Raw genomic sequence first — 13,890 nt, 5'->3', positions numbered from 1 at the left:
AAAAAAAAAAAAAAAAAAAAAAAAACGTTGAAAAAAAAAATCTGCCAAAAAACAAGAGTCCTGGGCCAGATGGCTTTCCAGGGGAATTCTGCCAAACATTTAAGGAAAAGTTAACAACTATTCCCTTGAAACTGTTCCAAAAAATAGAAATGGAAGGAAAACTTCCAAACTCTTTTTATTAAGCCAGCATTACCTTGATTCCAAAACCAGACAGAGACCCCACTAAAAAGGAGAACTATAGACCAATTTCCCTGATAAACTTGGGTGCAAAAATCCTCAACAAGATATTAGCTAACTGGATCCAACAATACATTAAAAAATTATTCACCACGACCAAGTGGGATTTATACCTGGGATGTAGGGCTGGTTCAACATCCACAAAACAACATGATTCATCACATCAATAAAAGAAAGGACAAGAACCATATGATCCTCTCAATAGATGCAGAGAAAGCATTTGACAAAATACAGCATCCTTTCTTGATAAAAACCCTCGAGAAAATAGGGATCGAAGGAGCATACCTTGAGATCATAAAAGCCATATATGAATGACCCAAGGCTAATATCATCCTCAATGGGGAAAAACTGAGAGCTTTCCCCCATGTCTAAATATCCTGACATATACATCCTGACATATAAGCCTGAATAATTTGGAAGCAAGCAGGGAAATATGATGGTTGTCTTGCTCCACATATTCATTAGGAGTACTTTTAGTAAATAAGAAGCTTGTTTCCTGTAATGAGCCAGGATCTGTTCACAAGGGGAAGCTGGCTGACATAATCCTGGAGGCACAGATAGGAGTGGTTTCTCCAGATTTCAAGAAGTGATTGTTCCCCTGAGTTCTGTACTTGTCGGACTATATAAGAAAGTGTTAATTTTACTTCCAACCAGTGCATTTTTTTAAAAGGGAGATTGAGAAACTCAGGTATAAGAGGTGGATAGCCAGGCATTTGCAAGCCATGTTGTATGAGGAGCAGTAGAAGAAATGGAGAAATAGATAAAAGTGTTATTTATAAAAGTTGTGAAAAGCTGACAGCACTTATCGTACGGTGCTCTGGAAACCAAACCTAGAATACATAAATTTCAGCTCATGATAATAGAGAATGTTCAGCAACTCACACAGTTTAAATGGAAGAGATTCTCTCATGAGTAGGGCTGAGTCTTCTCCACCAGATGCTTAAAGACACCTGCAAGGAATTTCCACTTTACAGAGGATTGGACTAGATGAAGGAAGGTTTCCTGCTTTCTCTAAGATTTTGTGATTCTGTCTTCTCATGTGAAGTGATGTAGACAGTTCTGTGTATATAATAAGCAAAGCAGATTTTGTTTGCCTTTGCTCTTAGAATCCCTTCAGTGACATTCCTGCTTTTCTTTCTGAAGTATGAACTTGCGTCTTGGTGGTAGTGATCCCGTGAACACGTAATTGTGCCCTCTACATCATCTCTAGCTTTGGGCCAAGAATTTTGAACGGAATTCCCTGGACCCCTTTGACTAGGAGACATCAATCTGGAATCTTGTTTACCAGCCTCTGCCTTGTCATCCTTGTCCTATCTCAGGGGCAAGGTGTATATATCTGTGTTAATCTGAAGGGAGAAAGAGAAGGACTTCTTAAGGCATTTTTATGATTGGAGCAGGGCCTTAATTCACATTGTTTTCTCCTATCCCCACCACTGCCTCAAGGTGAGTGGGGATGTTGGCAGAAGAAGTGGCAGGAACAAGGCCAGGAAAGGCACTTTTCTTGATGCTGAAACAGATTCTAACGGCGTCCTTTCCTTGGCGTGGTTGCTGTGAGGTCTCTGTTCCTTCAGGCAAGTGCCTTCCTGAGTGTGTCCCAGTCCTGAGGAAGCTTCGTCTACTCTTCCTGGGTGAAGTTTGGTCAGAGGATTGAGCCAGTAAGCTGCAGAGCCTGGAGGTAGTAATTAGGAAGACAGGCCTTGGACAGGCTTTTATTCAGGCTCTGACGCTTACCATGGTTGGGTCTCTTATCTTGCTGGACCATACTTTCCTTATCTGTAAGATGCAGATAACAATACACAGGTCACAGGGTTGTTAGGAAGATGATATGACCTGTATATCAAAAGAGCTTTCCTAGCACAGGGAAATACTCAGTTTTAGTTTCTGTTGTTAGTATTCATGGCTATGTCTCTCACTCCTAGGTGGCATGTTCTGGTTTAGAGGAGACTTTGTGTCTTTCCCATGATCCAGGATCCCATCACTGCTGGAATGACCAGTCCTTATGGACTAGTGCCAGCCTGGGTTTTGATAATGGTCAAGTTCTATGAGGGGTCTGCAGTTTGTAATAAGGATGTTCTCTTAACTGGGTAGTTGGTTTTCATTCAGTTATGAATAATTTACTTTTATTGTAACTCAGTACAATCTCTTTGGTCTCTAGAGCATATCTTTTGATTGTATTTATTTTGCATTTTCTTTTTTTTACTTAAAATTTTTTTAATGTTTATTTATTTTTGAGGAGAGACAGAGAGAGAGAGAGAGAGAGAGAGAGGCAGAGAGAGAGGGAAACAGAATCTGAAGCAGGCTCCAGGCTCCAAGGTGTCAGTACCTTGAGGTGTCAGCCCCATCTCGGGGCTCAAACCCGTGAACTGTGAGATCATGACCTGCACCGAAGTCAGATGCTTAACTGACTGAGCCACCCAGGCCCCTATTTTACATTTTCTATATTTTTTCTTAAAGACATGATCACCTGTGACATAACTGATATATAAATTTTATTTATTTTAAATTTTGTGATATTTGGTGTTTTGGGATAAATGACTGTTTTATTCCCTTAAAAAGTACCAGAAGAAGAAATTACAGCATTCTTTTGTGAGTACTAACAGCCAAGGACGACATGGACAGTTATACCTCGGGCGTCTGGTATAAATCTTCCCACTAATAGACTTAAAAAATTATGCAGACCGTGGAGAAGAGACTGCAATAGCAAATGAAAATACATGGGTTCTATAACTGAATCTTCTTTAGAAAGATGAGCTTTTGGATTTTTCAGGTAGCACACATTTTTTTTTTTTTTTTTGGTTTCTGTGTACTGTTTAGTTAAAAATTTTTCCCATTGCTCATTTTACACATCATTTCTTCAGCTGATGTGAAGGAGCAAGGATGCATGTGAAGTATTATGGGTATTATGGTTGGGATTGCACCCATTCCAAAGGGGGCAATATCTATACAGCACTCCCTGTTCATTTGTTTACAACTTTGTAAGTCTTTAGGCAGGCGCAAGAATGTGCTGTTGACTGGGTCTTTGGTTAATCATCTTCTTTTTTTACATTTACTTATTTATTTTGAGAAAGAGAGAGAGACAGAGAGAGAGAAGGGGAGAAGCAGAGAGAGAGGGAGAGAAAGATAATTCCAAGGAGGCTCCACACTATCAGCCTGGAGCCTGACTCAGGGCTCAAATTCACGAATCATGAGCTCATGACCTGAGCTGAGGCCAAGAGCCAGACGCTCAACCAACCAAGCCATCCAGGTGCCCCTTGTTAATCTTCTGTCAACAAATCAAGTAGAAAATAAAAATTTAATCTGCACAAATGTTTGTATTTTGCAGCACTGATCTGTACTTTGGGGGTGGCAATATTTTGTAGCTGTTCTACAGTTGGGGTATAAGAAATACCATACGCTTTTGTCCTCTCCCTATTGTAGTATTCTAGTTTTACTTATCTCTAAATCATCTACCATGTGCAAAATACTGTTTAAAAAATTTCAATGAGCAGTCTGTAGATGGGAAATGACTGAAATATTGCTACCTTCTATATTTAATGGTGTAAAAGTTTACATGGTGTAAATTTAAGTATGGAAAAAATTCATAGTTGTAAAGAAGTATCCTGTTAGAGCCTCTATGTTTCTGTTTCTGACAGTTTTTTTAAACCTATTTTTCTAGATTTGCACAAGAGTAGTTTGTTTTTTTTTTTCCCTGAAGGCTCTTGTAGTCACTATTGTAGAGGTACAATACTATTCTAGTTCCAGAATAAATGCTATCTGGTTAAATCACCACAAATATATTTAACTCTAAAAGTCACCCGTTTAGTTGAGACAGATTCAGTAACTTATATGATTTTCCTTTTCCAAAATTGCCATTACAATTGAATTAAATGGAATTTATCCTTTGAAGATACTCTTAGGTGCTGTGGCATTTAAAAATCCATTATCTTTACCTAGTTCTTTATAGTCACTAGTCATCCAAATAACATAAGCTAAACTTCTCAAACATGGAGATAGAGTGGAATGGTCCATTGGTAAAGCTTACAGATGGAGCTTTTTTTTGTCATCCAATAAGCCTGGATTGTAATTGCATATTCACAACTATCCCCTATCTCTGTGGTTATTCAAGTGCCAGACCTAAAGATCAGTGTTTGGTTGATAATATTATAAGGGACAGTAACTTGTAATCAGTGGATTGTACTTCTGTATACACTATCATTCCCCAAAGAAACTGTCCCTGAACTGGTGTTCTGTGATGACAGAAAGGACGGAAGTTATGGTCTGCTTCTTGGAATAAGATAATTACATGTGAAAACACCTGCTTCAGGGACTAGATGAGAACCCTGTATAATTGTCATAGACATTGTTCATATGCAAATAGATGATAAAATTCTAGAAAATGGTTTGCTGTCTAAAGAAGTTGGACATCCCACCAGAAATGGTTTTGATTATGTATTCATTTAAATTTCCTTAAAAACTAGTGACAAAATTTTGACAAACTGCAGCAGAATCACCATGAATTCAAAATTAGTCAAGTATGAATAACTATAGTTGTGGTATACTGGGAAGATTGCAAAATGTTATAATTTCCTATGACCGCATCTGAGCTCACATGTCAGTAAATAGCCCTGCCTATGGCATCTTTTACATGCCTGTATTACACTATGACATTATAACGTCTGCTTTCTCGTTGGGCTCTCCTCATAGGGACATCCTTCATTTAATGCCTTCAACAAATACCGACTGCCCTACTGTATGGCAGGTGCTGGGGATACAACAGAGAACCAACCAAAGAAAAATATATGCTTTCTAGAAGATTTCATTTTGGTGTGAGAGACAGAAGTAAAAACTAGATTCATAAGCAAAATATGATAGATGGGATTTCTCTATAAATATTCATCTCTGCATCACTACTATCTAGCACAATACCTGGATATAGTAAACACTCAAAAGCTAATCCCTGCTAGATGGATTTACTTATTTAAAAAAACAGATAAAACTGATATATAACATTATATTGGTTTCAGGTTTACAACATAATGATTTGATATTTGTGTAGATTGCAAAATGATCACCACAATAAGTCTAGTTAAGATCACCACAAAATTCCCTCACCTGTGGCAAGCACTGGTCTGTTCTCTGTATCTGTGAGTTATTTTTTATTGTTGTTGTTGCTATTGTTTGTTTGTTTGTTTTAAATTCCATATATATGTGAGATCTAGATTGATTTACTTTTATGATTGCTCAGAGGAAAGGAAGCATGATTTTTGAATTTACCATTGCTTTTAATTGTGAACAGCCACTGGGGTCCTGATAGTGGCCCAAAGATACATAGACTTACAGTAGAGGATGATAAAATAGCTTCCAGAATAAAACTGTTATCTATGAGTAAATACCCTGGCCGATTTATTAATTTCGGTGACCTTAACAATTCATATAATTGTATTACATGGTCCAAATGAATGGATGATTATTCCACCATCTATCTATTTTGGTTTTTGCAACCAGCAGTGAACATAATCCCTTCCCCCCATATACTTCTTTGACTTCATTATTTGTCTTTCATCTTAGTGCAGAGTGTTTAGAGGGATCATGTTAATCAGTTGGTTTTTCCATAGAATATGCAAACACTTGGCCCTGTCCATTTCTCAGAATTCTAATCATTAGTCAAGATGAACATGTCAAGGTTCAAAGGAAGATATTTTAGAAAAATAACACATAATATTCCTCTAGTTCCATGTGATGGATAGCACTTGGAAATTAGATGAAAGGCGGAGTGTGTAATGAGAATCTAATTTGTACACAGCTCTCTGGAATCCAAGTTTGGGTGGGCTGACCAGAGAAGAAGTCTTTCAAGGATTATGAGGTGACTATTGACAGACACAGCCCAGGGAACATGGCAGACTTCCTCATTCACTTCCCAGCCCCCACACTTCTCCTGTCAGGGTCATACATAAATAATCCACATAAGTTCTGATTCTTTAGTACAAGAGTATATTTCAACTAATTACTTGGAAAATGCATGAATTATAAAAGCAATGCATGATCTACCTAAAATATTAGTAAATTAGTGCTTAACCAAAGGCAAAAATCAAAATTATCTGTAATTCTATCTAGATATAACCAGTTGAAATACTGATATGCACCCTAGTCTTTTTTCTACACTTTTGCAAAATTACATATTTGGTTTTGTTTTTTTTTCCTCCAAAATTGGGATTACTTAGTTGATACAGTTTAGTAACTTGCTTTTTAAAAAGTTAACTCTGGATCACAAACATTAATGCTTGCATACTTTTCCATTACACAAAATTACCATAATTTATCTTTTGTTGGTTACTTAGGTTGTCCTGAATTTTCAATAATATGCTAATAAATATATTAATATACTTCCGCTAGCCGAGGACACAATGTCTTTGCACAGCTGGTGACCACACTGCAAGGAGAGAGGAGAGTTTGAGAAGCACGTGTCATGTTATTCAGGTGTTTTTAATTTGCATGTCTCTAAACAAGGCCCAGCTGTTCTAGGCAAGTACATGAAGCATCTTTGTTCCCAACTTTGTTCCCAGTGTCTTGTCTGGGCTCTGAGATTCCTAGGAACATATCTAATCATTAATAGAAAATACATTCATTTAATACTCACAAGGCAAGAGAAATACTTATTCATTCATCCCCGAGCCAACTCCCCATCTCCCAAACCCCAGCAAATAGATTGCAAATTCCGTGGGAGGCAGGCACACGTCTACTTGTATGCCACTCCATCCTTGCCTGGCCCATAGCAGATAATAAATAAATATTTGATTAGTAAAGAAAAAATGTAAAGTGAAAATATCTCAATCCAACTACCTGAGTCTTGGCCCTGCTTTCTTCTAAGAGGAACTAGGCTCATAAAGGTTTATTTGTTCTATGCTGTTGGATAACTTGGGGAACAGTGACATAAGAGCCTATACTTGACCCAGGTACTTATTGGATGAGGATTTTTATTTTTATTTTTTTTCTTTTTATTTCCAATTTTTTTTCAATCTTTTTATTTTTGAGAGAGAGACAGAGACAGAGTTAGAGTGGGGAAGGGACAGGGAGAGAGAGGGAGACACATATATGAAGCAGGCTCCAGGCTCTGAGCTGTCAGCACAGAGCTGGATGAGGGGCCTGAACTCATGAACTGTGAGATCATGACCTAACCCTAACCCTAACCCTAAACCTAACCCTAACCCAAAGTCAGGCGCTTAACCAACTGAGTCACCCAGACATCCCAAGGACTGTGATTTTTTTCTATGTTGAAACTTGGTTGGCCTTATTTAGCTACAGAATGGTTAGGTCTAACGTTTGATACATTATTCCCCTAGGAAATGAACCCGAAGGAAAGAGCCATTTCCCAAGGCATTAGCATGGAATGCAAGATCCTGTTCCTTTGAGTGACAATAAAGCATTTTGGAATCTTTCACTAGTGGATGCTGTTGTATTAAAACTTCCAGAAACATTTAAGCCTCAAAATATTAGTTGGTTATGATGGATGATCACATGTTTTGCTGTACTTCTAGAAATAACCTCAATAAATAGAAAATAATACAATTTTATTCATTCTAATACTGAGTACGTTCTAGGTGTCAGCTTTTGTCCTGGATATTAGAAAAAAAAAAAGAGATGCTTACAGATAATAGAGATAAATGCATGATTATCACACAGTGTGCTAAGAGATATAATTGGCTATGGACAGGAGGTTGTGATAGCACAGAAGAAGGAGCAACTCATCTTGGAGCTAATTCATCTTGGTAAAGTTGGGGAAAATGTCATGGAGATGAGCTCATTTTCCATGGGGCTTGAAGGATGGATTGGAGTTTATCAGGCAGAGAAAGGGGACATAGGAGTTTAAAATAGAGTTGCACAAGCCAAAGCTCAGAAGGGCAGGGTGCTTCTGGGACAGGTGAGGACTTCACAGCAGTTGGAGCATAGCATATAGAATTGCAGCAGACTTCAGATGTATCATCAAGGAGCCAGCCAGCTAAGGAGTTTGTACTTTGTTGTGTAGGTAATGAAGGTTTGGATGAGGGACGTTCATCCTTCAACCATTCATATCAGGCCAAATTAAGACATTTCTTTCTGATAATCGTCCATTAAGAAGACAAGAAAGACGATTTTCTTTTCATTTGGGTTTTAGGCTTTGTTATACCCTCTCTTAATGCTGGTGGTGTAGTGGTCTGACCCTCCCTTAATTTTTCAGTTTCACCTTTGCTTCATTTTCTCTTTCTTTCTTTCTTTCTTTCTTTCTTTCTTTCTTTCTTTCTTTCTTTCTGATAGCCAAGGTTTTTCAAAGCCCTCTTGTCTGTCTGTTCTGCAACTGTTTATTTGGAAGTCAAAGCTGGGCTCAGTGATTGGACCAGTTCTGACATGTAGCTGGGGCCATTTATGGAACTTATTCCACAAAATGATCTCTTTAACATCACGGGAGGTCAGGAAATGAATACATGAGGCCAAAATCTACATTGTTATTGTTGACCAAGTGGTAGTATAGAGGGGACTCATTTCCTCAGAACCCTTAGAAAATTCCATTGCATTTTTGGAATATTTTAGCCAAGTTAAAGCGAGGGTGAGGAATCAGAGAAGGGAATAAGAAGAAAGCGGTATTGTGGTTACAAAGCAGAAAATTCTAAAAGTAACATTCCAGAACAATACCATTTCCATGTGCAAATTGTATCAGATGCTCTAAATTAATTTTAAGAACCTCTTATCTATAGTTTATCTACACTTTAGTTTATCTGAACTTTAATTGGTTTACATAAATAAACTTTAGTTTTTTTCATTGAAACTTCCAAATGTATGTTGGCTTTGAACTTACTATTCCCAAAAGTAAGAAAAGGTCTGTTCCTGGTCTCATTTTTTGTCCTCTCTTGGGTCATTCTATTTGTGTACATTTGACTTGCCAAATAAGTTATCATTGTTGTAGTTGTAATGTCAATTTGAACTCAAAGGATCCAGTACATCAGTGTTTTTGCTACTGTTCCTTTCTTTCTGTCAGTATTTTGCAAAATAACATCACTTTGTGGAAAATGAAATGGATGCCCTGTAGCCTAGCTAGTTAAGCTAAACAACTATATGACTGAGAAAATGCCTGTATCAACTGATTTTGTTATTTTGTTTGTTTCTCAGGTGACAATGGCCAACATTGGAATAAATGGAAATAATTCTCTGGAGACTTGTGAAACCACGCTTTTTGCTCTTCGAATGGCAACGTGGAATCAAATTTTAGATCCCTGGGTGTATATTCTGCTACGGAAGGCAGTCCTTAGGAACCTCTACAAACTTGCCAGACGCTGCTGTGGAGTGCATATCATCAGCCTGCAAGTTTGGGAGCTCAGCTCCATTAAAAATTCCTTAAAGGTTGCTGCTATTTCTGAGTCACCAGTTGCAGAGAAAACAAATCAGCGAGCACCTAGTTTAATAGAACAGTAAGTCAGTGTAGGTCTAAGACAAAATTAAAAGCGTCGTCAGTATTTCAGTTAATTGGCTAGAAATAGAAAGCCTAACTGGGAAATTCAGACCTCAGCAGTTAGTTTGGGGGCACTATTGTCAGACTCGGCTTTTGAAATTTGTTAAATTAACTGTATAATTACATCTTTTCACTTGTTTTTGTCAACTGGAGGTAAACACGATGGGATAATTCCATGGGGGAGTCAAATTGAAAAAAAAATTGAGCTTATTTATGTTATTTACACTTTTGGAATGAGTGACTGTGTTGAAACCTAAAGCATTGACTCAGCCTATCTGACAAAGAACATCTCAATACTTACCTTCACAGTGAAATGGCTGATTTGGGGGTCACTGCTCTGCAACTGTTCCTTATAAATGAGGCTCAATGAAGGGGAGCCCTCCCTCAATGAAGGGAGGATCAAACCCTCACTGTTTGATCTGGTCTGTTACACCCCTCATTATGTTGCTTCTATCTATGTATGTATGGTCATGTCACGTGGGAGTCACTGTGGCTTATAGTTATAATGACCTCCCTTACACCAGGTGTGGCTGTCAGGTTGCCTGACTTGGCGAGCCTCTATAGAATGAGCCTATCCTTGTCATTTTGACAAACATGACTGCTTGCATGTTTTACTATGGAGGTAAATTGTTGTTTGAAGGTTTTTGTTTTGTTTTGTTTTGTTTTTTGTTTTCTGGGTTTTTTTTTTGGCAAGCTATAGATTTGCACAGTTTTCAAGCAATCTCCTTTTTCTCTGAAAATTCTAGTGCACAGTAAGTAGTTTTTAGAGAAACAAAGGCTCTATGTCAGCACATAAACAGGTAATTTGCAGTATAGCAGATCCTTAGAAACTCTGCCCAGTGATAGGTACAAAGAATTTTGGCAAAGGAGCTCTACTTTGAGCTCTCATTTTTGTATCAGAGAACAAAAGAAACACAATCTATATATAATATTCAAAGACTATCTGTAGCTTATTTGTGCTTTCTACACACACACACACACACACACACACACGAGAAATTTCTGTTGAAAGCTGGTTCATTAAATCTCTAAGATGGCATCTTTAAAGCCTATGCTACCTGTGTCAAGGGGAAATTGGCAATTAGTCAGGCATTTGGAAATCATTATTATGGTTGACCAAGAGATCAGGGGATGATGATCTCTCCCTAAATTTCCCAGTAATACTTTAGACTTCTTTGCTCGTTTGTATAATTCAACCCCCCAAATTTTAGTAATCATTCAAAATATCCTGGGGCCATCAGAACATAGGGTAGGCAGTTCTGTTTCATAGTAAGGAAATGTATTTCTGTAAAAGAATTTTTTGCCTTCATTAACTGTGGTCCATTTTAAAACTAACCTTCTCTGTGAGACTGATTTCACATTCCCCAGGAAATCTGTGTGGTTCAGCTAGACTTAAATTATTATATTCACAAGTTTTTGCTTTTGGCTGGTAGTTTACATTGGAGGTTGTTAGCTTTTATGAATTTTGGTAAATTCTTATGAATAAATTAAAAGAAATGAAGCAAATAGTCTCATTAAAGATTTAAAGGAAACTACTTTTTCCAGTGAATTCAAAGAAAGGAAACACCCTCCCCAACACACACAAAAAGACACATGATATTCTTAAAGACCAGTAAATGATGAGTAACACAAAGGTTATTCTTCTATATAGAACACATAGAAGATGCTCAGTAAATACTTGTCAGTTGAATTACAGACAAGAATTTTTTGATGCAAAATAAGCATGGAATTGCAAAGTTTTTGTGCATTTTGTTTCAAATGACAGTTGCATATTGGTTATTTTGATATATATATATATATATAATTATATATATATATTTAAATTATATATATATATACATATATATATATATATATAATTATATATCCAGTGTGTATATACTTTAAAAAAGCCATTGCAATTTTTGATTGCTGTTACATTACATGGATGTTCTCATGTTTCAAGAGCACTTAAAGCCTAGAACTTTTAGATGGTTTAGAGGAGACATTTGTTTCCCATAGCTACTTAAGAGAATGTTGGTTTCCTGGGAACTGAGGCACGAGGAACCAAAATTTCATCCTTCCTCCTCATGCTGGATAAGATGCTGTAGCAAACACTTCCATGTGTTGTGACTCAGGATTCCAGGCATCTTCTCCTTAAGGCTTCTAAGTAAATGGCATAATGGTTGCTCTATTGCCATGATGTAACCCTGGCCATGTGTATCTGTATTGAAGAGAATTTGTGACATTACCATATGTGGGAATGCATGGGTGTGGAAGGTGTTAGGGAATGACAGGTGAGTCACTCTCTGCATATCCTGGAAGGATTATGTGTATTATCTGAGCGTAGGTTCAGGGCAACTAAGTTGGTTTTATAATGATGTTAAACCCAAGAAATAGACACCAAAAACTGAAAAAGAAATAAAATAAAAGAATATGCATTTACATTGTTTTAGGCTTTTTGTTCAAGGAAAATGAAATAAAGTGAACACGATAATATGCATATATCTGATTTCAGAATTTTATCCCTGTTATTATATATATTTCTGTGTAGTTTGGCATCCTAAGTTAAATAATAGAGTGTAGCATCCATCAATAACTTTCATATAAATGTTTAACGTGAAAGTACATTTATTAAGATGAATGGAAATAAATAGCACAAATAGTGGTCAACAGGTTAACCAATTTTGAAATTTTAAGCTCTGTTTAAAACTTATAAAATGTATAACTTAAAAATGTATAATTAGATTACCAGAATAACTGACTTTCCCTTCTCATTGGGTAAAGTAGTATCGAAGCAACTTCACATAATATTTGATCTTATTATTTCTGGGAAATTATTTTCTTCTGGGAAAATGGCTTGCAAATGACAGGCTTTTTCTTTTTTTAGTGACTTTAAAAAATGAGCCAAAAAAGCCAATGGCATGTGGGTTTTTATGATTATGATACAAAGACAGATAATACTGACTCATAATTAGTTGTAGGTGCATCTCAACGCATCACACGTTTTACTGAGGCTTTAACTAGGTGACAGAAATTTCTAAATTTTTTCCTAAAGGCCAAAAGTTGCTTTTATTTGTTTGTATTGCTGAAGTGCAATACAGTTTGTATTGCTGAAGTTAACCCAAAAGCTAACAAATGCGTGCGTGCATACACGTGTGCACGCGCGCACGCACACACACACACACACACACACACACACGTCTTATGGAATAAATGGTCTTGTTTGCTCATTTCAGTCTGTAAAAGAAAAAGCTGCTTTAGTATTGTGTCTGTTCTGAATTTAGAACCCAGATAAGAGCACCTGCTAAATACATAGATGAACTTTTTATGAAACCTGCTGCTAGCTTCACCTGTATTGCCATCATTGCTCCAAATTAATAAACTAAGGTCAGAAGATGAAGGATGGGAATGGACATTTTCTTGCTTCTTCAGCTGGGTGTCAGAATATTTTACCACCTGGTAAATAATGTTGGACTTCAACTTGTTGCTGATGCATTTTAACAGTAGACGCAACGTGTGATGTGAATAAATATATTTTGTGTTCTTCATATGTGCTGCACTGTATGAGATTAAAGATGTGTATATTTTGTTGCTTGTATCAGTATGCAACTCATGTAATTTTAGTGTTTTAGCTTAAAACTTCAAACAAATGATTTATAATAAACTTGGACTAGTGTTTATCAAGAATCTATTTTTGGGAAGGTCATATAAAGCTCGGAACTCTTGAATCTAAACTTCTATTTTTATCTATTCGGTGGGAAGAATTTCAACTTGTTTTCTTTATTATCTTTGGTATGTCTCTTCTTCCTACTTTTCTGTGACATTGGCTTTCTTTCTCTCTTTTTCTTTTTTCTTTCTTTCTTTCTTTCTTTCTTTCTTTCTTTCCTTCTTTCTTCTTTTGTGGTTCACCTAAGCAGGTCATAATTAAAAAAATTTTTTTCTATGTTTTATTGATTTTTGAGAGACATAGAGACAGAGAGTGAGCGGGGGAGGGGCAGAGAGAGAGAGAGAGAGAGACACCCAGAGAATCTGAAGCAGGCTCCGGGCTCTGAGATGTCAGCACAGAGCTAACAAGTGTCTGAGCTGAAGTCAGACACTTTGCCAATGGATCCAGCCAGGCATCCCAGCAGGTAGTAATTTTGATGGAAATCTGAAAATTTCCAAATGCATCAGGATAGTAGAGAAATGTCTGTGATAACAAATAACCCCCC

The 13,890-nt window shown here is 37.0% G+C and overlaps 1 protein-coding gene across 1 annotated transcript in view; it reads left to right on the top strand.

Annotated features, from left to right (window-relative positions):
* Positions 1–10,069, top strand: part of PTGFR (prostaglandin F receptor) — a 47,919-nt gene extending 37,850 nt beyond the window's left edge. The window contains exon 3 of the mRNA XM_049616935.1: positions 9,358–10,069. Within this exon, the coding sequence (XP_049472892.1) occupies positions 9,358–9,660 (303 nt within the window). The 3' untranslated portion in view covers positions 9,661–10,069. The remainder of the gene's footprint in view (positions 1–9,357) is intronic.
* Positions 10,070–13,890: the final 3,821 nt, after the last annotated feature.

This window comes from Panthera uncia (assembly GCF_023721935.1).
Source record: "Panthera uncia isolate 11264 chromosome C1 unlocalized genomic scaffold, Puncia_PCG_1.0 HiC_scaffold_4, whole genome shotgun sequence".
In the NCBI taxonomy this organism is placed as follows: domain Eukaryota; kingdom Metazoa; phylum Chordata; class Mammalia; order Carnivora; family Felidae; genus Panthera; species Panthera uncia.
This window is presented reverse-complemented; position numbering and strand designations above follow the sequence as displayed.